The sequence below is a fragment of the Nyctereutes procyonoides genome, unplaced genomic scaffold, assembly GCF_905146905.1.
Source record: "Nyctereutes procyonoides isolate TBG_1078 unplaced genomic scaffold, NYPRO_anot_genome, whole genome shotgun sequence".
NCBI lineage: Eukaryota > Metazoa > Chordata > Mammalia > Carnivora > Canidae > Nyctereutes > Nyctereutes procyonoides.
The window spans coordinates 5,381,766-5,406,146 of NW_026575052.1; the positions used below are offsets into that span (position 1 = coordinate 5,381,766).

General features: G+C 55.5%; 1 protein-coding gene across 1 annotated transcript in view; it reads left to right on the forward strand.

Moving 5' to 3' along the window:
• IGSF21 (immunoglobin superfamily member 21) overlaps positions 1 to 24,381 on the forward strand; it is a 239,281-nt gene that overhangs the window by 176,987 nt on the left and 37,913 nt on the right. Inside the window, exon 4 of the mRNA XM_055331438.1 lies at positions 23,414 to 23,532. Coding sequence (XP_055187413.1) covers positions 23,414 to 23,532 — 119 coding nt within the window. The remainder of the gene's footprint in view (positions 1 to 23,413; positions 23,533 to 24,381) is intronic.

A 24,381-nucleotide genomic window follows, 5' to 3' on the forward strand; every position in this document is an offset into this window, starting at 1 on the left:
TAGGTGAGAGGATGAAGCTTGGAGAGGTTAAGGGACTTGCCCAGGGTCACACCCCGTGAGTGGCTGAGCCAGAGGAGAGGTAAGAGGCAGGACACTGGGCTCTGGCCCGAATCCAAACCCAAGACCCCCGCAGGGCACACCCAGAATTTTAAGCAGGTATCAGGCTGGGTCAGGACAGCAGGGAATGGCTGGAGCTCAGGCTGGGGGGCTCAGGATCCCACTCGGTGCCTGGCAGCGAGGGCTCCTCACATTTGCACTGCTGCATTGGAGGAGCTGTGGCTAAGCTCTGTCTGGCCTCTGCGTCAGGGGCCCACCAGCCCGGGGAGGGGGCCCCTCTCTCTGCTGTGACCCCTGAGCTCCCATTCCTCTGCCGTCATTGAACCCTGGCCTCTGCCCCAGCTTCTCCCCATTGTGAGTCCTGGAGAAAGAGGAGGAGGTGCCCACAAAGGCTCTGTCTATGGATCTGGGGTCCCCCAAGGGCTCCTCCCAAGCAGAGTTGTGACTTTTGTTGCTTTCATCTTTGGAGCCACAACACGAATCATATTATACAAAAATTATAGTAGCACTGGGTCCTCCTATGTGCCAAGGCCGAGTATTTCACTGGTAAAAATTCATTGCCATGGAGAAAATGTCACTTGTCCCATTTCACAGATAGGATAATTGGGGCCCCAAGAGCTTAAATGTTTTGCCCCAGGTTAAGTACAGGGCAAGGGGCAGAGCCAGGATTTGAACCCAGGCAGCCCACAGCCAGGCTAGACCACAGCACCGCTTCCACTGCTGGCCTGTGAGTTCACTCACTTGTTTGTGTGCCGCGTGAGCGAAGCACCTGGGGAGTCTGGAGGAAGGGGCCAGGCTCTGGGGTTAAGCGGACCAGAATAGGGGGCACAGGGCTGCCCCTTGGGAGCTGCGGGCCATGGTACCTGGTCTCACATCATACCTCCCATGACAAGATGCTCAGTCCTTCCCTGGGTGACGTTCCATCCCCTGCCTCCAGCCGGCTGCCCAACAACAGGCCCGCAGAGGAGGCAAGTGATGAGGGCAGGGCCCCAGGGCAGCCGGCGTGCAGGTGCAGAGGCCTGAGCGTACACACCAGGGCGCCCCGGGAGGGACGGAGCTGATGAGCACAGAGCGGGGCCCAGCAGAGAGCCGATAAGGACAGGCCTGCAGGGGAGAGAGCGCGCCCGGGCTGTGTCTCTGCACCATTAGCTCTCCGCGCTCTGTTTCTCCCTCGCCTGCCCAGGCTGCGATGCCAGCCTATGAGATCCAGGGTGGGGAGAGGCACACGCAGGCCCTGCCAGCTGCTCTGGCTACTGATGGGCCATGGGGGACCCTGGACTCATCATAAATCTCCTTTTGATGCCGCTAAGTGCCCCCAGCCCTGGCCATGGCTGCCTGCACCTCACCCTCTGCTCAGCGGCCCTCCATCCCCAGCCACCCAGAGGCCAACAGAAGCAACTCCAGATGCCTCCGTCCAACTTCTGAGGCTCTGCCCTGGGGGTCCCCATCTATTTATTTCCCTTTTACACGAAGATATAGCATGCACACATACAGCGCTTAATGTAGAGGGCCCGGCTCAGGGAACCACACACGTATGGCCCAGTGCCCGCCCGCCGTGCGGGGACGTAACACATTCCCAGCATCCCACACGGTGTCCTTCCCCCAAGAGGGAAACGCGATTCTAACCTCTGAACAAACTCTGACTAGCTTCTCCCGGGCTCGTGTTGCACACACATAGGATTGCACCTTCTGTGTCCGGCTCCTTTGGCCCGGCCTGACGTCTGGGAGACCTGTCTGCAGGGCCGGGTCATGTGTCAGTGGATGATCCTTTTTTTTTTTTTTGAGATATATTTATTTATTTATGATAGACATAGAGAGAGAGAGAGAGAGAGAGAGAGAGGCAGAGACACAGGAGGAGGGAGAAGCAGGCTCCATGCCAGGAGCCCGACGTGGGACTCGATCCCGGGTCTCCAGGATCGTGCCCTGGGCCAAAGGCAGGCGCTGAACCGCTGAGCCACCCAGGGATCCCCATGGATGATCCTTTTTCATCGCTGTGAACTACTCCATTGTGTGGCGAAATTACAGTCTCTTTATCCGTTCTCCTGTGCGGGGACGTTGGGGTTGTAGCTTCTAGTTGTTTGTTTTTTGGTTTTTTTTTAAGATTTTATTTATTTATTCATGAGAGACACACACACACACACAGAGAGAGAGAGAGGCCCCACGTGGAACTCGATCCTGAATCTCCAGGATCAGGCCCTGGACCGAAGGCGGCGCCAAACCGCTGAGCCACCCGGGCTGCCCTGTTGCTTCTAGTTTTGAGCAATGACGAGTAGTAAAGTGGCCTTGAACGTGAGCGGGTGTTCGTATCTCTCGGATGCATCCCTAGGAGAGGGGATGCAGGAGCGTAGGGGAGGCTGAGGCCCGACTTCAGTGGGGCAGCCTGTATTAATTTGCGAGGCTGCCATCACAAGCTGCGTGGCTTAAAACAACAGGAGTTTATGTGTTCATAGGTCTGGAGCCTTGAAGTGTGAAACCAAGGTGTCAGCAGAGCCATGCTGCCTCTGAAAGCTCTGGGGAAGTCATACCTCGCCCCTTCCCAGCATCCGGTGGTGGCCGGGAGGCCTTGGCTTATGGGCGCCTCTCTCCATTCTCCACCTCTGTCCTCACAGTAGCATCTGCCCTCCGGGTCTGTGCCTCTGTGACCAAACTTCCCTCTTATAAGGACACCAGACACTGCATTAGGACCCACCTAATCTAGGATGACCTCTGCTTCCATTACATCCACAAAATATCCTATTCCCAAATGATGTCTCATTCACAGGTACCGAGAGTTAGGATGTCAGCAGATCTTTCGGAAGGACACAGTTCAACCTACGACACTGCCTGTTTCCCCAAGTGCTTTTCCCCTTTTCAGAGCCCCGCCAGCAAGGTCTGAAAGTTCCAGATGCCCCCACTACCTATGCATTCCTACCCTTGGTCCAGCCACAAGGGTGATCCCATTTCTTAAAGCTCCCACTGTGCTTCTCTGCCACCCACCACCTGCGCCTGTCTGCCCTCTTCCACCAATCCTTCCGGAACAGACTCACACATTTCTGCCCCTGGGAATCGGCCCTGAGACCTCTACCCAGGCTAAATAGGCCCTCCCTTGTCTCCAAACCCAGGTGAACAAGTACCTCACCTTTCTGCAGTTTCTTTGCCTGGAATGTTCCAGATGTCCACAAGTCTTCCTCCTCCGGTCCGTCCCTGTCTCTGCTCAGATGTCACCTCTGCGGAGAGGCCTTCCATAACCACTTTGTCTAAAACAGCAACGCATCACTATCATTACTCTGCCTCCCCCCTCCCCCATAGAATATGTCTATGTAGCTTCCTGGTGTTATGTGATCCATACGTACAAGTAGGCTTGTTTATGGTGTCCCTCTGCCCTCCAGAAATCACCGTTCCTCCCCTCTCTTGCTCTCCTGCTCCATCCCCAGCACCTGGAAGGTTGCCTGGGCAATCAATAAGTCCTTGTTAAATAAGTGAATAACGGGGTCTGTAGAATGGAGTGAGAGCACCTGCTTGCCTGAGGAGAGTGGCTGCTGGGAGATGAAATGAGATCTCGCCCGGTCAGGTTCTAGCACAGTAGCAACTAACTCCATCCACGTGGCTGCTGTATTACTGTCTTACCGCCTCCGCCACCGTTCACCATAAACCTAGTGGCTTCAAATGCCACAAGTTCGCATTTTACAATTCCAGACGTCAGAAGTCTGAAATGGGTCTCCCTGAGCTAAGATCAGAGGCCAGGAGGACTGAGTTCCTTCTGGAAGCTCCAGGAAAGAGCCTGTTTCTTTGCCTCTTGAGGCGACTGCAAGTGTCCACAGCCTGGGTTTGTAGCCCCCTGCAGCAGTGGCATTGCACCAACCTGTGCCTTTGTTACCACCTCTTCTTTCCCGAGCCTGCCCCTCCTGTCCCTCTCTGCTGGGGACTCTTGTGATTTCATAGTCCAGGAGAGTCTCCCCATCTCGGGATCCTCAACCACATCTGCGAGGGCCCTTTGACCATGTGTAGGATGCAAGGACCAGCCCCTTCCTCTTTTCTGCACCGGTTCCCCCTCCGGGGTCTGGTGCACGGTAGGTGCTCAGGAACTTGGCGTGGACTCCTTGAGAGCAAGAAGCCCTGCCATCCATTCTCATGCTCCCACCGTCCTGGGCTGGCCTGGTGGGCTGAGCCTCTCAAAGGCATCTGTTGAATGGAGCAGACCCACTGGGTGCTGTGTGGGGCCGGCATGGAGACCACCTGGGCAGAGAAGGGGGGCGTCTGGGGAGGAGGAGGCCAATGGGGCAGAGGAAGCAGAAGGCATTGCAGCTGGAGAGGGAAGAGGTGGCCAGCTCATGCGGGTTTCGGGCTCCAAATGAAAGGGTTTGGGGTATCATGGAACTGGATCTTTGTTGGGCATAATCAAGCCAAATATAAGACACCTTTGGGACAGGAGATGACATGATAGGGTCCCCTTGCGCTAGGCTTCTGGTGTCTGAATCCCAGCTCCGCCACACTGGCTATGGGACTCTAGGCGGGGCCTCAGTTTCCCCCCTTTCTAAACTGGGACTGACGATAACAGTACCTAGCTCATAGAATGCTCTTGAGGCTTAAATGGGTTCATAAAGCTCTTGGAACTGGCCCAGGGCACAGGAAGTAGAAGCGGGTGACGATTAAGGGCTACGCACCTTACACAGCAGTCGGCCTCTGACACATTCACCCCGCACCCTTTACTGAATGCCAGTGATGAGCCGGGCATGGTGCTGGGCCCTCAGGAGACAGTGGTGACCGACGCCACCCAGGCCCTGCTTCCGCAGGGCTCTCCATTACCACTGATGGGGGAGGGATCTTTATTGCTCCCATTTCACAGGTGGGAACACTGAGACTGAGCTGCACCGAGCGCTGGCGGTCATGTGACTAGAAGGCAGAGGTGCCGGCCTGGAAGACTGGACAGTCTGCGCTCTGCGCGGACCCCTGTCCTCTGTCGTGTCCTGATTCACACCCCTGGTGCCCAGAGCCCTGGAACTGTGCCCTGAGTCTTTCTGGAAAACTTGGAAGCGGCTCTGAAGCAGGGGTCTCTTGCCTTATTACGGCCCATCTCGGGAAGACGTGAAAATTGGGCTCGGATCAAATTAGACCCATGTTGTGGTATAACTTTCTACAATCCCCATAAAGCTAATAAACTAATAAATTAGACAGAATGAAAATATCATCGGGCAGGACTACACACTAACGCGTGGCCATAATTACTCCCACGGCCGGGGCCAATTTCTCAAATTTCGCCTTGGCCAACTTTCCTCAGCTCACCGTGTCCCTAATAAGGCATAACTCACTCTGTAAACATTAAATTGACTTATTTATTTTAAATTACAGTGGAGCTGAAAACCACCTTGATAAACCTATTCTCATGCATCTGCCTTCTCCTGAACGTACCTCAATTTTTTTTTTTTAAACAAAGACATTGTGTACTCAGCCGGGGCCCTCCCCCTCCTCCCCCTCCTCCCCCTCCTCTCCTCCCCCACCTCCCCCTCCTCCTCCTCCGCCTCCTCTCTCTTCTCCTCCTCCTCCTCCTCCTCCCCCCCTCCAGACCAGCCTGGCTGCTCTCACCACATTCCAGCTCTAGAGATTTGACTCATTCCCTGGAGGCTAGCAGGTCATCCTTCATGTGTAGAGATGATTCGTGCCTCATTAATAGTAGTAACGGTGCTAACGTTTATTGAGTGTGTATGAGCGCTGCTGTGGGCTGGGCCCTCTGCCCCGGCTTCTGTGTACAGGAGCTCGTTGAAGCCTCACAATAAGCCTGTGAGGGTCACCCCCTCATGAGCCCCGCTTTGCAGATGAGGAAACGGGAGACCAGAGAAGTCAAGTGCCTTGCCTGAGGCCACACAGAGAATGACTTGTAGCAGAGCCAGGACCCAGCTGGGGTGGTCTGAGGCCATCTCTCCACCATCCTGTCCCTCCGCACACTTACACAGAGGCCAGTGATGCGCCAGGCCTGGGAGAGTGGCTAAGAATTCCGGCTGCAGTGAGACACACTTCTCGAGCTATGGGAGGCACTCATAGCCCAGGAGTCCACAAGCATCTACCGGGCCTGGCTGACAGAGGTGCAGGGGGGTGAGGGGCTCGGATGGTTTATCAGAGACCATGCTTGGTGGGAAATGGCCAACGAATTAGGAGGAAGGCTTTCCAGTCACAGGGGGGCACAGCAGGGACAAAGGCCAGTGGGGCATCCAGAGATCTATGGCTGGAGTGAAGGCAGGGGAGTGTGAAGTACCATGTGAGAGGAATCTCAGCAGTGGGGCACGTTTGCTCTGATCCAGCTCTACCCTCCCAGGCTATTCCCACTCAGCCCCAAGGAGATGATGCCACCGTCAGCTGAGAGCTGTCCATGAGCCAACACAAGCTGGCCTGCCTGGAATCACCTAGAACCAAGAAAAGAGGGAAACTCTGGCTCTGGCCAGCACGCTTGGCCACACCTGAATCCAAGGGTTTGATAATATTGTTCTTGCCAGAGAAGAACTTGGAAAGGCCCAGCACCAGGGTGTATTATGTAACTTCCCTGAGGCCTCTCCTCATGTCTACAATGGGAGTGGTGATGCTTACATCAAGGACATTGAGTGGTTCATGGTAGACACTTAATGTAGACTTGTTAGAGGGATGAATGATGGTTGGATGGATGAATGGATGGATGGATGGACGGTTGGATGGATGGATGGTTGGATATGTGGATGGATGGATGGTTGGATATGTGGATGGATGGATGGTTGGATAGATGGATGGATGAGTGGTGGATACTGGGATGGATGGATGATGGATGGATGAGCAGAGAAGTAGATGGAAAGATGGATGAATGGGTAGGTGAAAGGACAGACAGATGCACTGAAGATTTAATAAAGTCCTATGTAGAAGGCCGCAGCATGGTATCTGGAACAGAAAAGTCCTTCAGTGTTTGTGAGGTTGGAAGCACCTAAAGCCTTGCCACACTCTGGAGTGCAGAGATCCGTGCTTGCCTCTCAGGCTCACTTTCTGAAAGTCCAGGCCCCTGATGAGAAACGCAGACCCAGAGTCAGCCTGAGACAGAAGTATGCCAGGGACTAGTTGGGGTCCTCAGCCTGTGCCCATCACTGGGCCTGGGCTGTGCCAGCCAATGATGCGGAGCAGTGGGGGTGGGGTGCCCTGGAGAACTTGGGCCCTGTCGGAGCAGAGCTGTCATTGTCCCTTCCTCCAGGCAGGGGCACTGTGAGGGCCAGAGAGTGAGTTTTGGTGTGACTTTTGGCGTGTTACTTAACCTCTCTGTGCTTCAGTTCCCTCAGCTGTAAAATGGAGATGAGACAGACACATAGACACATAGACAGACTACATAATAACAACCACAGGGTGATTAGGGGATTCAGTGGGTCAGCCCGTGTAAGTGCTTATTTAATTTTTTTTTTTAGATTTTATTTATTTGCTCATGAGAGAGAGAGAGAGGGAGGGAGAGAGAGGCAGAGGGAGAAGCAGGCTCCATGCAGGGAGTCTGACATGGGACTCGATCCCAGGACTCGAGGACCACGCCCTGGGCCGAAGGCAGGCGCTAAACCACTGAGCCACCCAGGCATCCCCTAAGTGTTTATTTAGAACAGTGTCTGGCACACTCTAAGTGCTGTGTGTTCTGTATTATTATTCAGCAAACTCACTGACCACCTGTATGTGCCTAGCAAAGTTCTAGATGTTAGGGACACAGGGACAGATTGGCTCATCGACGGGAGCTAACGTTAAAGGATGGGGCCCACCCTTTGTTCCACTTTGCAAGGCTCATGACATCTCTCTGTACCACTGTCTTCTGGGGTGACCTCGGGCAGCTCAGGGAACCTCACTGAAGCCCCAGTTCATCCTGGGTATGGTGCCCGCCCCTCCGAGTCTTGGTGACAATTAAGAGATGGAATAAGTGAGGCACTTAGAACCAGTACCTTCGCCATACATGGTGGTGTCGTTCGTGCCAGCTTTTTCCAGGGCCGGCACCCACCCCTCTGCTCCAGGGTCTGTGAACAGGGAAAGAACTTCCGTCTTTCCGCATCCTATAACCACAGTCACATCCTATCAGTCACTTGCACAGATCGGGAGGCAGAGCACAGACCTACCCAAGGTCACTGCGCTTCCAAGTGGCAGAGCTAAGATTTGACCTCAGGTGACCTCTCTCAGATGCCACCACCTGTACTTTTGGCCATTAAGCCAACTCCCTAACTCTGAGAATCAGAACCACCAGATTCAAGAGACCTCGAGGCCAGGACAAAGCCTCGAACATCCAAAACCTGTTGGAGAAAATGAATTCTCAGTGTTTGGTCTTGAGTGTTGTCGAGAGCAGCGTGCACCCATGTTCTCTCCGGGCGCGCCCTGACGGCGCTGTCTTCTGGGACCTCCTGGTCCTTGTCTTTCCCCACCTGGTCTCTGGGCATGAGTCCACATCCCTATGCAGGCCTCTCAAGGAGCAGCCGAGGAGGGCCGAGTGATTGGCAGGCAGCGTAAACCCCAATGCTAATGACGGAATAAAAGCAGAAAGGCAGCTTTGGGGCAGGGCTGGTCTGTGCCATCTCGTTTAGACCCTCCAAAAGCCCAAAGCCCACAGGAAACGTACTATTACTGTCCTGAATTTTAAGGTGGGGAAAGGTGGGCACAGATGGGTAGAGTAACCTGCTCGAGGTCACACGGTGCGTCAGTGGAGGAGCTGGGGTTCAGAGCCGGTGCCCTGAGCATCCATGGGATTCACGCGGGCGCTGACAGCAGGTCCAGAGAATGCACAGGGACAGGTCCCCTGTAAAGCTAAAGGCCTTCCCCAGAGTCAGGGGGCGGGCATACTGGCTCTAGGTGGCTCCCCCCAGACCAGGATCGCGGGCCACCCCACACCCAGCTGCTGGTGTCGTCCTGGGCCAGTGCGACCGTTCAATGACATTGCCATGGGCCTGAGGGACAGCCCCTGCCCCCCTCCAAGCTCCCAGCAGGGTGAACAGTTGCCCCGTTCCTCATTCTCGCGTTTCCAACATCACCACCAAGAACCCGTCTCCTCCTTCCGCTGGCAGTTAGCACGAGGAACAGATGGTGAAGCCTTTGGTGGAGAGTGACGTGTCCGTTCAGATGCGCCCGTCTGCCAGGCCACTGCTCACTTCTGCAGGCCTTGTGTCCGCTGAGAAGGGGTGGGGGTGGGGGTGGGTGCTGGGCTGAGCAGGACTATTCCTGTTTGGCCTGGGTGGGGGTCCAAGGTGCCCACTCCGGGAGCTCGAACCCAACAAGGCTCGAAGCAAGTTGCTCACGCAGGTGGCTATCACCTCAGTGCTTCCAACAGCAGGTTCACCTGAGCCCGGACGGCCCCAGCTCTGCCCTCACTCGCTTGCTGTGTTCCCCCTGGAAGTCTTTCCTCCCCTGGCATTCTCACGCACAAGCTAGGAGCACCCAGGCCAAAGCCAGCCAGTAAACAAGTTCTGTTTGATCAACACTGGGAGTTTTTTTTTTTTTTTTTTAAATAAAAATTCTGAAAAATTAGATCAATGGCAAACTTTGGAAAATCGGGAGATTGCACATCCATGCCTTTATTTTTGGCTTTTCTTTAAAAAGGCCAAAGAGGTGCCCTTTAATTCTCCAATTGTAGCAATCTACTGCCATCAGTAGTGGCTGGATTTACACCCGGGAGTCATCTCTCCTCCCCCTGCCCCCCGCAGTGCACCCACTTTCTGTTGTCTGAAAGTATATCTGTTAGTATTCGTTTGGGCTACGTGCAACAGAAACCCAAAGTAAATGTGTCTTAAACTAGATAAAAGTATCTTTTTCCTGAGAGTCTAGGTAGCCCGTCTAGGGCATGCGGGGCCTTCCATGGAGGCAGGGACTCAGGCTCCTGTGCTCCCGGGGCTCCACGGTGCCTGGCCTCCATCCTCCAGGTCACCTCAGAGCGCAGGAAGGCTGCTCTGGCTCTAGCTCTCGGGACTACATTCCAGCCAGGGGGACCAGGAAGGGGATGCAGAAGGGCACAGCCCCTCCCTCCAGGAGCCCTCAGGACCTCCCTACCGAACACCTGTGTTCCCACCCCATTGGCCAGAAGGTAGTCACATGGCCAGCCCCGTCCTGGGGGTGGCTGGGAAATGTAGTCTTTGCTTGGAGCAGCCGCGGGTTCCGCTCTCGCGGGTTCTATTACTAGGGAAAGAGAGTCGCTGTTGAATCCTTTCGTGTCCTCACCCAGAAGGCCAGCCTGTGAAGGGGAGACTTTGTCTTTGACTTTGTCTCTGAGCTTCTGCTACTTCTCCGTAATTTGCACCCCGTTGCTCATCTCCTAAAGCGCGGCCCAAGGAATCCGCAAGGAGATGCTGGATGTCACCGTGCCGAGGAAGATTTGTGGTGCTTGATGTCAGCGGGGTGATTGTCGATCGCATCCATTCCTGTCCCCGAGGCCCACGTGGCTCCCTGGCTCCTGCCTTGGGTCCCTGCTCCAGGGCCCCCTCCCCTGACCACCCTGCACCTCAACACTTAAAATCGAACCCCCTACCTCCACTCCCAGCACACCCCATCCCTGTCCCGTCTATTTCATATGCACAGAGCCACCAACAAGCGACAAAGCTTGCTTCGTCTGTGGCCCGTGTGCCTCGTCTAGGACATCGGCGTCAGGAAGACGGTGATTCTTGTCTGTACTGTTCATAGCCGTATCCCGGCACCTCAGGCCCTGACACATAGTAGGTCCTCAGGAAGCCTACGCCGGGTGAATGTCTGAGTGAACAGATAATGTTCTAGAATGTCTGCTCGGTGCAAGGCACGGCGCTGGGGTGACAGAGCAGGGAACAAGCTCCCTTCCAGTTTCCACATCCCCGTGGCATCGAGCCCAGAACCGAACCCGCTAAGATAAATACCTATTACCTTGGATGGGATCTCGGTGCCAGCGAGAGTCCAGGCGTTTTAATTTTGTTTTGACAAAGGGGCTGATGGGAGAGGCTGGCTGGCTCCTCCGTCTCCCATCTGCCGGCAGCCCCAGGCGCCCTGGCCTGACCTTCCCCACACTCAGCCCCACATGGCTCAGGACAGTAAAACATAATTGGCCTGCCCTACTTTTTAAGAGAACCCAGATTGAAGGATTGGGTTTTTTGGTGGGCTGACCTGTTTAAGAGCCTTAAGAGGAAGCTGGGAGTTTCAATTTTCCACTGCCAAAGCAAGGCTGTTTTTAGCTCAGCTTTGATGAACCAGCAGGAATCAGGTTCGGCCCCGGGTCACCCATCAGCTGACCTGGTTGGGATAGGCCTCCCGCAAGGCCCCAGGCCCAGCTGCGGGTTTGCAGGGAGAGTTGAGGTTGCGTTTACTCAACCTGGGTAATTGGTCCTGCTCTGCAGCAGCCCCGGGGCCGTCCCAGAGGAGAGAGGGAGCTGCAGGCCACCCTCTCATGTTTTGTCCTCCCGCTGGACTCTTGGAGCCAGACAGACCTGCGCTCCTGCCCCAGGTCTTCCCGGCATCGGCCGCGGGACCTCAGACAAATTGCTTGGCCTGTCTGGGCCTCAGTTTCCTAATCTGCTAAGAGGTTTGTCATTTTGATCTCGCCGGGCGGTTGCAGGTGCTGAATGATAGAATGTCGGCTGGCTGCTGTGTCCATCTCGGACTCTGAGGACATTTCCCCCGCTTGTCTCCCTGCAGGAGGCTGGGCTGATTGATGGCCACACGGGAGGGCCGGGGGTGGGGGGGGCCGAGGACGCCTGGCGGACGAAGCCTCTCTGAATTGCAGTGCTTTGGCGTGCCGCCTGCTTGTCCAGGGGTCAGGAACCATGCCTCTGAGCCTCTTTTCTGATCCTTTTGTCAAACTGTGGTCAGAGAGATTGACCTCGGGGCCACTCCGGTCCCAGAGTAGAGGGACCCATGTGATGGATTCTTGCTGGAGTTTGCTTCCAGGAAGAATGTGGTCCCTGCACACGAGGGGGTCTGTTCTCAGTCCCCAGAAGGCACAGCCAGGCCATGAGCTGCCTCGGCTGGCAGGAGGCCCAGAGCCCAAACCACTGCTCTAAAGCCACAGTCTGCCGCCTTGCTTGCCTCCGAGGACCCGCGCGTCCTGCTCCCGCTTCACCTCTCTTTCCAGGCTGCAGAGTTTGCGTCCACCCTGCCACTGGCCAGTGACCGTGCAGAAACCTGTGTCACTGCCACTCGAAAGGCAATGAGCTTGGGGGTTCAGGGCATCAACCCTGGCTGCCAGGGTGAGAGTCCAGCTCTGACATCCTCCAGTTGAGTGAGCGTCAAGTTCTGAACAACAGCCCCGTGCCTCAGTCTCCTTATCTGTGAACTTGGGATGATGCTACTCATACCTACCTCATGGGGTTGTTGTGAGAATGGGGCTTTACAGATGGGGAAACTGAGGCACGGATATAGAATAACTTGTCCCAGATCACTCAAACTTCAGCATGAGAAAACTGGGAGTACTTGGCACACAGGAAGCTCTATTATTATTATTACTATTAATATCTTATTTCAGAGGGCTTCTATGAGGGCTGAAAGAGATCAAAGTGCCCAGTGGTGGGTCTTACACATAGTAGATGCTCAATGAACCATTGACGTGCAGGGATGAATGAGGCATGCATGGTCGGGGCCCCTAGAGTTCCTTGACACAGGTCAGCTGTGTTCACTAAACAAGACCATAGTGATCTCTGGTGCCAGGAAGCGTGCAGAGCCCTGGAAGGCCACCTTCTATGCCTTCCCACTTCTGCTCAAGGCGGGCTTGACTCCAAGACACTCGGGGTCTTCATGATGCCAACTGTCCACTGCCAAGCAGAGAGGCAAAGACAGAGAGGCAGAGATTTCTGTTAAAAAGTAAAGCTTCCACAGGGATAGAAAGGAGACAGCAGGCACAGCCATGTGCCCCACCCTTCTGCCTCACTTCTAGATGCCCATCACCCAGCTTTCTTTGTGGTCCCTTTGGCTCACCGCCTGGCTTCTGGCTCCCCACCGCCCAGTGTCTTTCCAGGCAGCACCTGTCCCTTGCCCGGTGCCTGCTGGGCCTGGGATGGTGTGGGGTAAAGACAGGTGGAAGGAACATCCTGAACCTTTGGCCTCTTCCCCTTCCCCCCACTGCCCACCTCCCCACCCAGACCCTGAGTTCAGCATGCTGACCATGGGAAAGGGATCAATCAGAACTTGGAGGAAGAAGTGGTTTCCATGGCAGCAGCAAGAGGCTGGGGAGGAGAGGCCAGGAGAGGAGGGGGAGGGAGAGTGGGGAGGGAGGGTCAGAAGGGGAGGCCAGGGGAGGGGCAGGCGGCTGGCCGGAGAGTCAGGAAAATGGGGTGGATGGAGCAAGAGGGGGGATGGAGTGGGCTTCTGGGCCCCCGGGAGCAGCTGAACACGGTGGGAAAGGCCAGGATGGATAGTGCAGTGACCCCCACCTTCCACCTACTGGGCGTCTAGGAGGCAGAGCGGCAGGGGCCAGTGAGCCCAGATCTGTCACCCTCCACGGTCCCAGTTACTAACCTCCCCAGTATGGGCGGTCTAGGGATCTCAGGCCAGGCTCTGTGGATTTTTCTTTGAGAATGCATCACTGGAAGATAAAATCTGATTGCTGAGAGGCATTTTCCCACCTTGGAAACAGGCCACTTCCAGGGTGCCCAATGGGAAGTCACAGCTGCCATCTCGGCAGGAATGAGGGGCCTTCCACGGTGACCACCTCTGAGCCTCAGAACAAAGCCTCCCTACAGCCCTGATGCAGAAGAGGGCGGTGACCTGCCTGAGGTCACACAGACCTGGCAGCCTGAGCTGGATTGGCATGAGCACCCAGCGCCTTTCGGTCCAGGAGGAAGGGAGTGAAATTCTACAATGTAGGAGGGTGCAGCTCAGGAGTGGACCAGTGGGAGATAAGCCCCTTCCCTTGGAAGGGCCATGGAGGGTCAGAATGGGGCCTCACCTGAGTCCTCACCGGGGACCTCACTTGGGGCCTCACCTTCCGCTGTCGCTATAATGCGGGGCTGGCCAGAGACCCACAGCACTTGGGTCCCAGTTATACCTCCTTAAGTGCTCACAGCCAGGATTGCCAACCCACAGAGTCTGGGGCCAGCCAGGGCCTGAGATGGGTCCAGACTCCCCAGCCTGTGGAGGGAAGCTGGGGGCAGGGCCGGAGGGGGCTGGCATGTTCTGGAACTTCTCCCCTCCTCTGCCGCTGCTCCCCATCATCCCTCCCTACCAGCCCTGCATTTGATTGGAAGCCACAGATGTTTTGCACCCACTGAGACATTTTATGATGGAAACCATTTTCAGATTGAAAGGGGGATGAAAATCACTAATGGCTTTTCAAAGGCCCTGGAAAAAAAAAGAGTTCAGGCAGTTTCAGAAAAGAAAGGGGAAAACACAAGGAAGAAGGTAATGAAACTCTCAGAGCCCAGGGAGGGGCTCGGCCCTTAGCTAAAGGCCTTTTTCTGGCAGCCCTAGGCCTCCTGCCTGGAGCTCCCTCACCTTCTCCACCGCCCCCCCCCCACCTGGTCCCTGGGTCCCCCAATTCGAGACAGCCTGTTCAACCCTAAGTGGTGCTGCTCAGAGATTCTCAAATGAGCCCACTACATGGAGCTGCCCGGACCCTTGGCTGGCTCCCCAGCTGGGGGGAGGGGGAAGTGCCTGGAAGGGGATGGGGGGCGGCTCTGGGCTTCCTGGGAGCAGTTCTGAGAGGTCCTTCTCCTGCTGGGTCGGGGGCAAGAGAAGTCAGACCCAAACTCTCCAGCTTTGTGTTGTGAAAAAAGGCACAGGTATTTCAGGCTTGTTGAGCCCCCGACTCACTGAGGCTTCCGGCTCGAAGAGACCACAGGTCAGGAGCAGCCTGTGAGTGCGCCGTGCGAGGGGTCCGTAAGGCTGTTACAGTCCCCGGGCCCCCATGCGGCGGGCTCTCTGCGGCCCGTTTCCCGGGTCCCTCTCTGGATCAGCTGGCACAGGTGGCCTGGCCTCTCATCCTTGATCTGCCATGAACTGCTGTGTGGCCTAGGGCAGATCTCTCCTCTCTCTTTAGTTTGCTCATTTGTCAAATATAAGGTGACCAGCAGCCTGATTTGCCTGGAGCTGAAGGGTTCCTAGAGCCTGGGAATGGCAGTGCTAAAACGGGCAAAGTCTTAGACGAACCAGGACTGATTGGTCGCCCTGGTTAAGGAGACCAGGCTGGATTGGGAAATCAGCTATTAGGGGCACCCGGGTGGCTCAGTGCTTGAGCCTTTGGCTCAAGTCTGATCCCAGGGTCCTGGGATCAAGTTCTACATTGATCTCTTTGTGGGGATCCTGCTTCTCCCTCTGCCTGTGTCTCTGCCTCTCTCACTCTCTGTGTCTCTCGTGAATCAATAAATAAAATCTTTGGAAAAAAAAAAGGAAGAAATCTGATATTAAAGGGGCAAAACCCCCAGCCTCCTCCATGTACATCCTGTGCGCACAGGACAAGTCTCCCTCCTCCATCAGCGTCTCTGCGTGTACAGTCCCCATGGCTGCCTGCCCAGGGGACACATTTCCCCAGTCTGCTCCTGTCAAGGGCTTGCTGGAGGAGAACCCCCAGGAATTGACCAAAAGGAGGTGAGGGAATTGTTTCTGGGTTTCAGAATGTCCCATCCCCATCCCATTGGGGTTGAGCCTTCTCTCCCCCGCAAGCAGCCTCCCTAGGAAGGTATTAATGACGACAGGTGGCTCAGGTCTTATCACTTCAGGTGACATTAGCCAAGTTCCCACCAAGTAGAATGAGACCCCACTTGTCCTTGATCTCAGTCCAAGGTCTGGGTTCCACTTTTCTGGGGTGAGATTGAGCTTGGACTCACCCTCAGGGGACCAGGAAAGATTGAGAAAGCATCATCTCTCTCAGAGGCTGGAAGACCAGGAGCAGGTGCAGGGTCTGGCTCAGGGGGGTAGAGTGAGAGGGATGGAGGCCATGCTCCGTGTGCAGCCAGCTTTGTGGGAGCCCCTGGTGGTTTAAAGACCCATGTGGAGCTGCAGGATCTCTCCTCAGATCATTTCTACTCAATGGTACTCACTACGGACACACCCATGTCAAGGCCTTCCAAGCTCTGCATTCTGATATTCGGGGTTTGGTGAAGCCAATGGAAGGGGACCACTGAGTGTGTCTGGTGGGAGGCGGCAGCGTGAAGTGGACGGATGGACCTATGGGGTGGGGAGAAGGTACCGAGAACCTGAGACTTGGGTTTGCTGGCCAGTGGCAACAGCATCACCTGGGAGCTTCTGAGACCTTCTCAGGCCCTGCACAGACCTCCTAGAATCTGCATTTCAACCAGACCCCAGTGGGGGGATTCTTGAGTACATTCAAGTTTGAGGTCTGTAACCCCCGCACCTTCCCAGAGTCTCCGGTAGAGGATCCCACCCCTGGACCAGGCCCTTTCTCACCTGTCCCTGGCTGCTTTCCCACGTCTGCCAGTTGCCACAAAGGCTACGACCCCCGGTAGCCAGGCCATCTCCTAGTACTGGGGGGTCCACGCAGGCACCAGGGCTGTGAAGGGAAAGCCAGAAGCAGCAAGGGCAGCTGGGAAGGGGGAGCAGCCGAAGCTGGCTAAGCAGGTGCACACCTGGGCCACTAGGCCAAACACACAGGTGTGTGTGTGGGGGCAGGCCAATAGCTGCCCCGCCCTTCCCAGAGAGCAGCAAACCCTTTCCAAGTGTCTTATTAGCAAACATCCCAAAGGCACCACCCATGGCTGCCAGAGACTTTATGGCCATTTTTATTAGCCCTGCCTCCAGGCTCTGTGGAGATGGAGTGGGACGTCCTACACGAGTTAGCCCAGCGTTGTGGGAGCGTGACCCTGAGCTTGGGAGAGTGAACAGGTGTTTGAGGCAGGGCTCTCTCGGTGGGGGCAGCCAATCAGGGAGCCATGGCAGATGCACGAACTGGAAGACTTCATTACTTCCCACTTGAGATCTTTCCAGCAGGGATGGCAGGGAGCAGAGCTGAGGCAGGCACTAGGCTAATAAGATTGTAGGGGGTGTGTTTAACCTACTTGCACGAAGGAACTGTCTCCCAGCCCCTCGGAAGCTCCGTTTCCATGCAAACAATGGTTACACAAATGAAAAGGATCTCTCTGCTCTTCATTAAAGCAGAACCTCCAAGGACCAGTCGCTACCTGAATCTCCTCCATTAGCCCAGAATGAGGAACTGCGTAGATAAATGAAGACATCGGAGTTACAAAATGCTTTTTTAAGTAGGGGAGATGATAAAAAGTTTGGGCCTGACAAGTCTTCTTATTTAATTGTTGAGTTTTGGCAAAAGATGTGAGGCCACACGCTCCCTTTCCTCCCTCCATCCCTTCCTCCTTCCTTTCTGGGTCCAGATCGGAGAGAGTGTCGGTCTCACTGAGTTTGGGCTTGATCCTCTGGAAGATGGAAGCCCCGGGAAGGTTCTGAGTTGGGGGAGGGCCCGTCAGATCGCATCGCGCTGTGATAAGGTCACTCTGGCAGCAGGGTAGGGAGGGGATGGCCTGGAGGGGCCTCTGGCAGGGAGAGCTGACAAGAATGGATACAGGTGGAGAGGTTGCGGGCACAGCAGAATGGGCAGAGGGAGGCAAAGAAGAAGAGCAGGTGTCCATCGCCTGCCCTGCAACCCCCTCTCCTGAGAGATTGAAGGAAAGAGGGTCAGAAGCACCTACAGTAAACGCCCTGCATACTTTTCTCATAGAGCAGATACGTTTCCCTGAAATCCTAGGAAACGTGATCTATAGGAACAGAGAGCAGATCAGTGGTTGCCTGGAGTTGGGGAACTGGGGGGTTACAAATGGGCACAAGGAAATCTGGGGGGGGGAATGACAGATATGTTCTTTAGCTTGATTGTGGGAATGGTTTCAATGGTGTCTACATATGTCAAAAGCCCTCAAATGTGTAAACTTTGTGTACAGTTTATTGTTTGTTGATCATGCCTTGGGGCGCCCGGGTGGCTCAGCGGTTGAGCATCTGCCTTCGGCTCAGGTCAGATCCCAGAGTCTTGGGATCGAGTCCTGTATTGGGCTCCCCTGCAGGGAGCCTGCTTCTCCCTCTGCTTGTGTCTCTGCCTCTCTCTGTGTGTCTCATGAATAAATAAAGTTTTTTAAAAAAATCATGCCTCAATAAAGTCATAGACAAAAAAAAAAAAATTAAGAGGCAAGGATCCCAGGGGACCTGTATGTAGTATAGGAGCAACCCGACCTAACTCGTGGCACTACGCCTAAGACGTGGCAGGATGAGATGGATGTTTGTCATGCTGACCTTGATCCGAAAGCAACTTAATTAAAGTCCAGCCGACTTCTTCTAAGATGTGGGGAGACCTATAGGCCGACTGGATAGAAAGGATGTGTTACAGGGCCGCAGGGTTGCTATTGAAAAGTGTTGCCCTGCCTTCCAGGATCCATAGTTCACATCCCAAACCGTGCCTCGGGGTCTGGTCAGCACTTGATAATTTCTTTAAAATGTAATAATCATGGAACAGTGTAGAGGGAAGAATCTGACAAGCGCCACCAGGCTCTGTTCAGGGCCTACTTGCCTTGTTCAGCCGTCCAGGCTTCCGGTGTCAGCACATGCCACTCTCTGGATCACCGGATTCCCCCACGATACAGGAAGGGAAGCTCAACGATGCTTCTGTTCCCCCCCAGTCCTGCCCCCTGCTCCCAAGTCCCCCACCTCCCTTCTGTGAGAATCTAGGACTCTTCCCCGTGGAGAGACAAAGCCACGAAAGGAGAGACGAGTGGAGGCTGTGAGGCCGGGTCAGGTGTGGAGGATGTGAACACAACTTGCTCAGGGAATTGCAGTCAGCCGAATTAGGGAATTAGGGGGCCCACCGGAAGCTGGGGGAAGGGAATTAAGGAAACTAAAAGACCTTCCCCGTGTCTCCCAGCAGGCAGGAAGCAGATGGCTCTCATTACCTGGATAGTGGTGGGGCTCAGAATAGAAATACGCCCCGGAGCAGTGGAGGCGAGTTCCGGTACCAGAAGGCTCAAGCTCACCTGATAGTTGGTGAAGGAAGATCCCAGGAGCGGTAGGGGGTGTGGCGATGGGCCCCAAAGACAGTTCTGCGGCTCTGGCGTCCTCCAGGCTTGACTTCAAGGGATGGCGTCCAGTTGCCTACTCTCTGACCTTGGTCGTGTTGCCTCTGTGCATATAGGATTGCAAGGCATAGAGGATTCTAGTCCCCTGGATTCCGATGTATCAGCTCTGAGCTAAACTCTTGAATTATGCCCTGTGGATTATGTCATCTTCTCAGCTGTCCGATGGGCTGGGATCACAGGCGGAGACTCACCTGCTGGGCTTTGAAAGCTGACTAGAGCCTTGCCATGTGGACAAGAAAGGAAGATGGGTGGATGCAAGGGTCACAGCCCGGGCAAAGTCACGGGGGCAGGAACCCAGTCGTTGTGGCTCTGTATCATCCCCTCACCTACGGCTCAGCACGGGGCACGGCACACAGTAGGCCTACACACTGGTGCTGCCCCTGGGCCTGGCAGTAGCCGCAGTGACCAGCCCTTGCATGGCCTCACCCGAGCCACGGGGGCCACAGGGAGAGCCCATAGGACCCCCACCAACTCTGTCTGGTTTTTCAAAAACATGATTACATGCCCTTCAGGGCCGCCGTCAACGTTGGTAAATTCCAGCCACTAAACTGCATTACACTGATTTTGCCAGAAACCTTTGCAGTTATTAATAGTTTATTGATCGGAGCCCATTGCTGATGAGAGTCGGTCTTCTTGCCCCAGCCCCCTCAGGGTCCTGCTATCTGTGCACGGCCTTTTATCCAGCATGCAGATCAATGTCACTCACATCTGGGGAGAGGAGGCCTCTGGGCTGCTTAATCCACTTTAGAAGGATAGCACTGAGCGCAAGAGCACAGACAAGGAGGCGTTTGGTCCAAAGCAGAGCTGTGCCCTGCAAACTGTTGGGTCTGTAGGTAAGAAGTAGACTTGGCACCTGCTTTCCAGCACACACGGAGACAGGGTTCTCCGTGCGCACTCCGCGGCCTCCTGGGGTGGTTGCCGCCCGTGTACTGAGTGTTGACTGAGTACCTACCAGGATGGCGAGCAAGCGCCACGCAAGGCCCCGCCTTCCCAGAGCTTACTGTGCGTGGCAGGGGAGGAGGGTGAGTTCGGGAGTCATAGGCGTAAGTCATCAAGTGACAATTAGACAAGTCCTGCTGTATGGGTTCGCTCTTGCTGCGTAACGAGCCATCCCAAACCTGGATGGTTTAAAGCAATGACCATGAATTATTGCTCATGAGTCTAGGGGTTGGTTAGGTTCACTCCCGCATGTGGCCTTGGCTGGCATGGCTGGGACAACTGGGGGGTGTCTCCATGTCTCTGTGCGCTCTTGTCCACATCAGAGGCTTATTCTCAGGGACGAAGTAGGGAAAGGGAGGGAGAGGAGGAGAGAGCAGCAGGGGTACAGAGAAAGAGAGAGAGAGAGAGAGAGAGAGAGACAGTTCTTTTGGGATGTTGGCTGGGAATTTGCATACCTACACATACTACTGGTCAAAGCAAATCACTTGGGAAAGAGACTCCACCCTCAGAGGAGAGGAACTGAAAGGCAATTTGCCAGAGGCATGGATCCGGGAGGCTGTTAGCCATCCATGCACCACACCCACCCGGTCCAGGTGGTCACCAAGAAAGTGACCGCCCCCTTGTAACTTGAAGGATGCAGCCAGAGGGAAGAAAATGCATCATTCCCAGGGAAAGGGGTTATTGCAGGCCAAAGTGCTGCATCACACGGGGCACTGGGCTAAATATGCCTGTGTCGTCTCTGATGGGTCCTGGATGGGATTCTGGAACGGAAAAGGGACATTTAGTGGGAAAACTGGGGAAATCTGGAAAGAGTCTGGACTTGAATTAATAGTGATTTATCAGTGTTGGCTGCTCAGTCTGGCAACTGTACCGCGGTCGTGTGAGATGTTCACAATGAGGGAAATCGGGTGAGGGACGTATGGAAATGCTCTCTTCTCCATGCGACTCTTCCATAAATCGGAAATGATTCCAAATTTAAGGTTTTTTTTTGTTTTTTGTTTTTTTAAAGAAGGCAGTTGGCACCTGAGAGGATTGGAAGGAACACCGTTGTAGCTGGAAGAGGGCAGGGCTACTAAGGGGTGGCTGGAGATGTGGCAGGAGGCAAGCACGCTGTTGACCAAGATAAGCAGTGGGGTCTTACTCTTAAGAGCAGAGAGATGTCTATGAAGGGCTTTAGGTAGAGAAGTGCCATTAATTCTATTGGCATTTGAAAAGATCTGGGTTCTAGGAGTTGAGTGGATCATAGCAGGGGCAGAAAAACCGGTTAACCTTCCACCCCCGCACCCCTCCCCACGTTCCAGGTGAGAAAAGGTGGTGGCAGGGGGGATGGAAGGAAGTGGATGTAGTGCGGGATGTACTTACGAGGTAGAGCACCCAGGATTGGCCACCGCGTGTGGTCGGGGAGATGGAGGACGGTGCCCAGGAGCAGGACTGGGGCCATTGGAGGAGCTAGGGAGCCCAGTGACAGTGAAGGAACACTTGGTTCTGCACAGAGTCCTAGGCGGCAAGCTGCCTTCTTCACAAGGCACCCATGCAGGTGTCCCCTGGGCAGTCCTCTAACCACCTGCACTGTGTCGTCTACACGAGTCGCCCAAACATACCACCTATGTTACTGTCACGTGAGCACGTCATCTGTGTAGCAGTGACCTGAACGTGTCACCTGCGTTGCTGTCACACAAACACATCTGCCTGTGTCACCCGCATGGCAGTTACCTGCGCATTTCCACCTGCGTGCCAACCCTGTCGCCGTTACCTCATTACATCACCTGGGTGCCTGCCAGCTACACGTGTCTCCTGAGCCTGTTTCTTTACAGGGCTGTCGCCTCAGCATGTCGCCTGCACACATGTCACCTCCACAAGTCATTTAAACAGGTCGCCCGTATGACTGATACCTACGAGTGTCACCTAAACATGTCACGGTAGGCGACTGTCACTCAGCACCGGAGCCTGGTGGAGGGGCTGCTTTTCCAGCCTAGCTGGGTTACAAACAAACAAAATAGCTCCCGAGGGGAGACAGTCCCCTGCTGTTCCCACTGACAGGGTGCTCCTCCGCGGGTGGGTGGGGGAGGAGAGGAAGACAGCCTCTCCACCCACCCACCCACCCACCCCGCAAAGTTTCTCTGGTGAAAATTCCATTCTCCCAGTCCTTTTATGACAGTCGGTAGACCAGATGTCAACCTCTGTAGTCTATGTAAATGAAGGTGTTTGTTTATGCTAATGTGTGCCGGCTCCCCGAGGACCCAGCCAGCCAGCCGCCTGGAACCCAGACTGAGAGCCCAGGTGTGGGGAGCACTGAGTCAGGAGCGGATGGAGCTGGGGGGGGGGCAGCGGACAGGAGAGAAGGGAGTGAGTCTGAGGTTGGACCGCGCAGCAGAGGCAGATGGGAGCACGTGGCTCGGCTGAGAGCCACTGTGTCCACGAAGGGGGTGGGAACAAAGAGCCGGATGGAAGGAACCTCTCTCCTCGGGGTGGCAGGGCGGGACCCACACCTGGAGCCTGTGCTCTTAACCCGCCCTCTCTGATCGCACTGCCTGGGGGGACCAGCGGGGTGCGTAAGGCCTCCGTGACCATGACCGAGCGCTTCTTCACTTTTGTGCTGCAGTGTGACAACCTGAGACCCAAACCGAGAGACCCCACTTCTTCTAAGCCTGATGAGGTCCCCTTTGGCCCCATGGCCAGGCCCAGAGAAAGCTGCAATGTGCCGGAGGACCCCAGATGTCCCTGATGCGGCAGCGACCTAGCCACCCTCCCTCCGGGCCAAAGCTCCCTCCCAAGGACCTCAGAGAGAACCAGCTGCTCCCCACTTTGTGTTCGGATGGGCTCACCCTCTGAGTGATGGGGAGTGCTGCTCGGCTGGGACGGGGCTCCTTGGAGATAAGGAGTGTACTGTGTTTCTCCGCAAGCCACCAAGGCCGAACATAAAGCGACAGCAAGGCAGTGTAGAAAGAAGAATTCAAATCCCCACCATGGCTCTTCTTAGCCATATTGGTGGCAGAGGTGCCCCCTCTGGAGCCTCAGTGTCCACGATGGGAATAGCGATCCTGTGTAGAGGGCTGAGGGAGGGGACGTGCTAGGACACAGTTCTGAGCCTGTGCCACGAATCAGGTGCCTCTTACCCTGGTCACACCCGGAGCTTCTAGGGTTGGGCACCATGACCATCCGCAGTTCTCAGAAGCTGAAAGGAGCACAGATACAATTCGGGTTGAACACACAGCCCCCACCCTTCACCTCCCGAAGCATCGAACACAGGGCCTGGCATACAGTCGGTGCTCCATAAATGTTGCTGCCCCCAGCACAGCACAGAAGCATGTGAGGGTCCTGGAAGCATTTGTGGAGCAAAGGCTGAACAGTGGGGCTCGGTGTTGTTTTGGGGGGTGGGACGCTGTGCCATCCAACGCCATATGAAAGGCCCTCAACCTGCCCCTCTGCCTCCCCTACAGGCTGCCCGAAGTCCGCATCTCAGACAACGGTCCCTACGAGTGCCACGTGGGCATCTACGACCGCGCCACGAGAGAGAAAGTGGTCCTGGCCTCGGGCAACATCTTCCTCAACGTCATGGGTGAGTACAGGGCCCCCGGCCCCAGAGTCACAGTCAGGAGCGTGGGCATGGGCGTGCGTGTGGGTGCACAGAGGGACTGTCCTGGGAACCACCTGCCAAAGCATCCATTGGGAAGCAACGAACCCTCTTCTTTCCCACTCTTGCCTGGAAGAATGAGGAGATAGATGGGTATGGCCTTACCACCCGAGGATTCCATCTCGGGAAGCCCTTCTCCCACCAGCACTGATACCCTAACCTCAGGAAGGCAGGGCTGTACCTCGGCCCTGGATCCCCGTGGCCTGGGCACTTTGGAGGAGCTCTGACACCTTGGCTGGGACAAATGAGGAGCTGAAGGAGGAGTGAGGGCTTCCCGGGGCGGGGGGGGGGGGAGCAGCAGTCCTGGTGCTCAGTGTCCACTTCTGTAAGGCAGGGATGGGAGGTGGGCCTGGGGGACCATTCGTGGACTCCCAGCTCCGGGCCCTGAGACCCAGTGAGGACACAGGGAGGGAGGGAGGTGCTGGGCAGCATGGGGGCAGCTGTGGGGGAGCCTTTCCAGCCTGAAGCCAAGAGCCACATTCATAGACGTGCCCGTGGGGACCATGCAGTGGGGCAAGCCCCCCACCTCGGAGGCAGGACAACCCGGGAGCGATACACACTGGCTACAGAGAGTGAATCTGACCCTGGACCTCCCACAGCCTCTCTTGGGACACGGAAGCATCAAGTGATCAGTGAGAAAGTGCAGTGGCCTGGGTGTCAGGATGTCCTGGGTTCGGACCCTGCATCTGTGAGTCCATTTCCACATCTGCAAGGTGGGGATAATAATGGGAGTGCCCGTCTCTGGCTGGCTGTGTCTCCCCCACCCCACCCCAG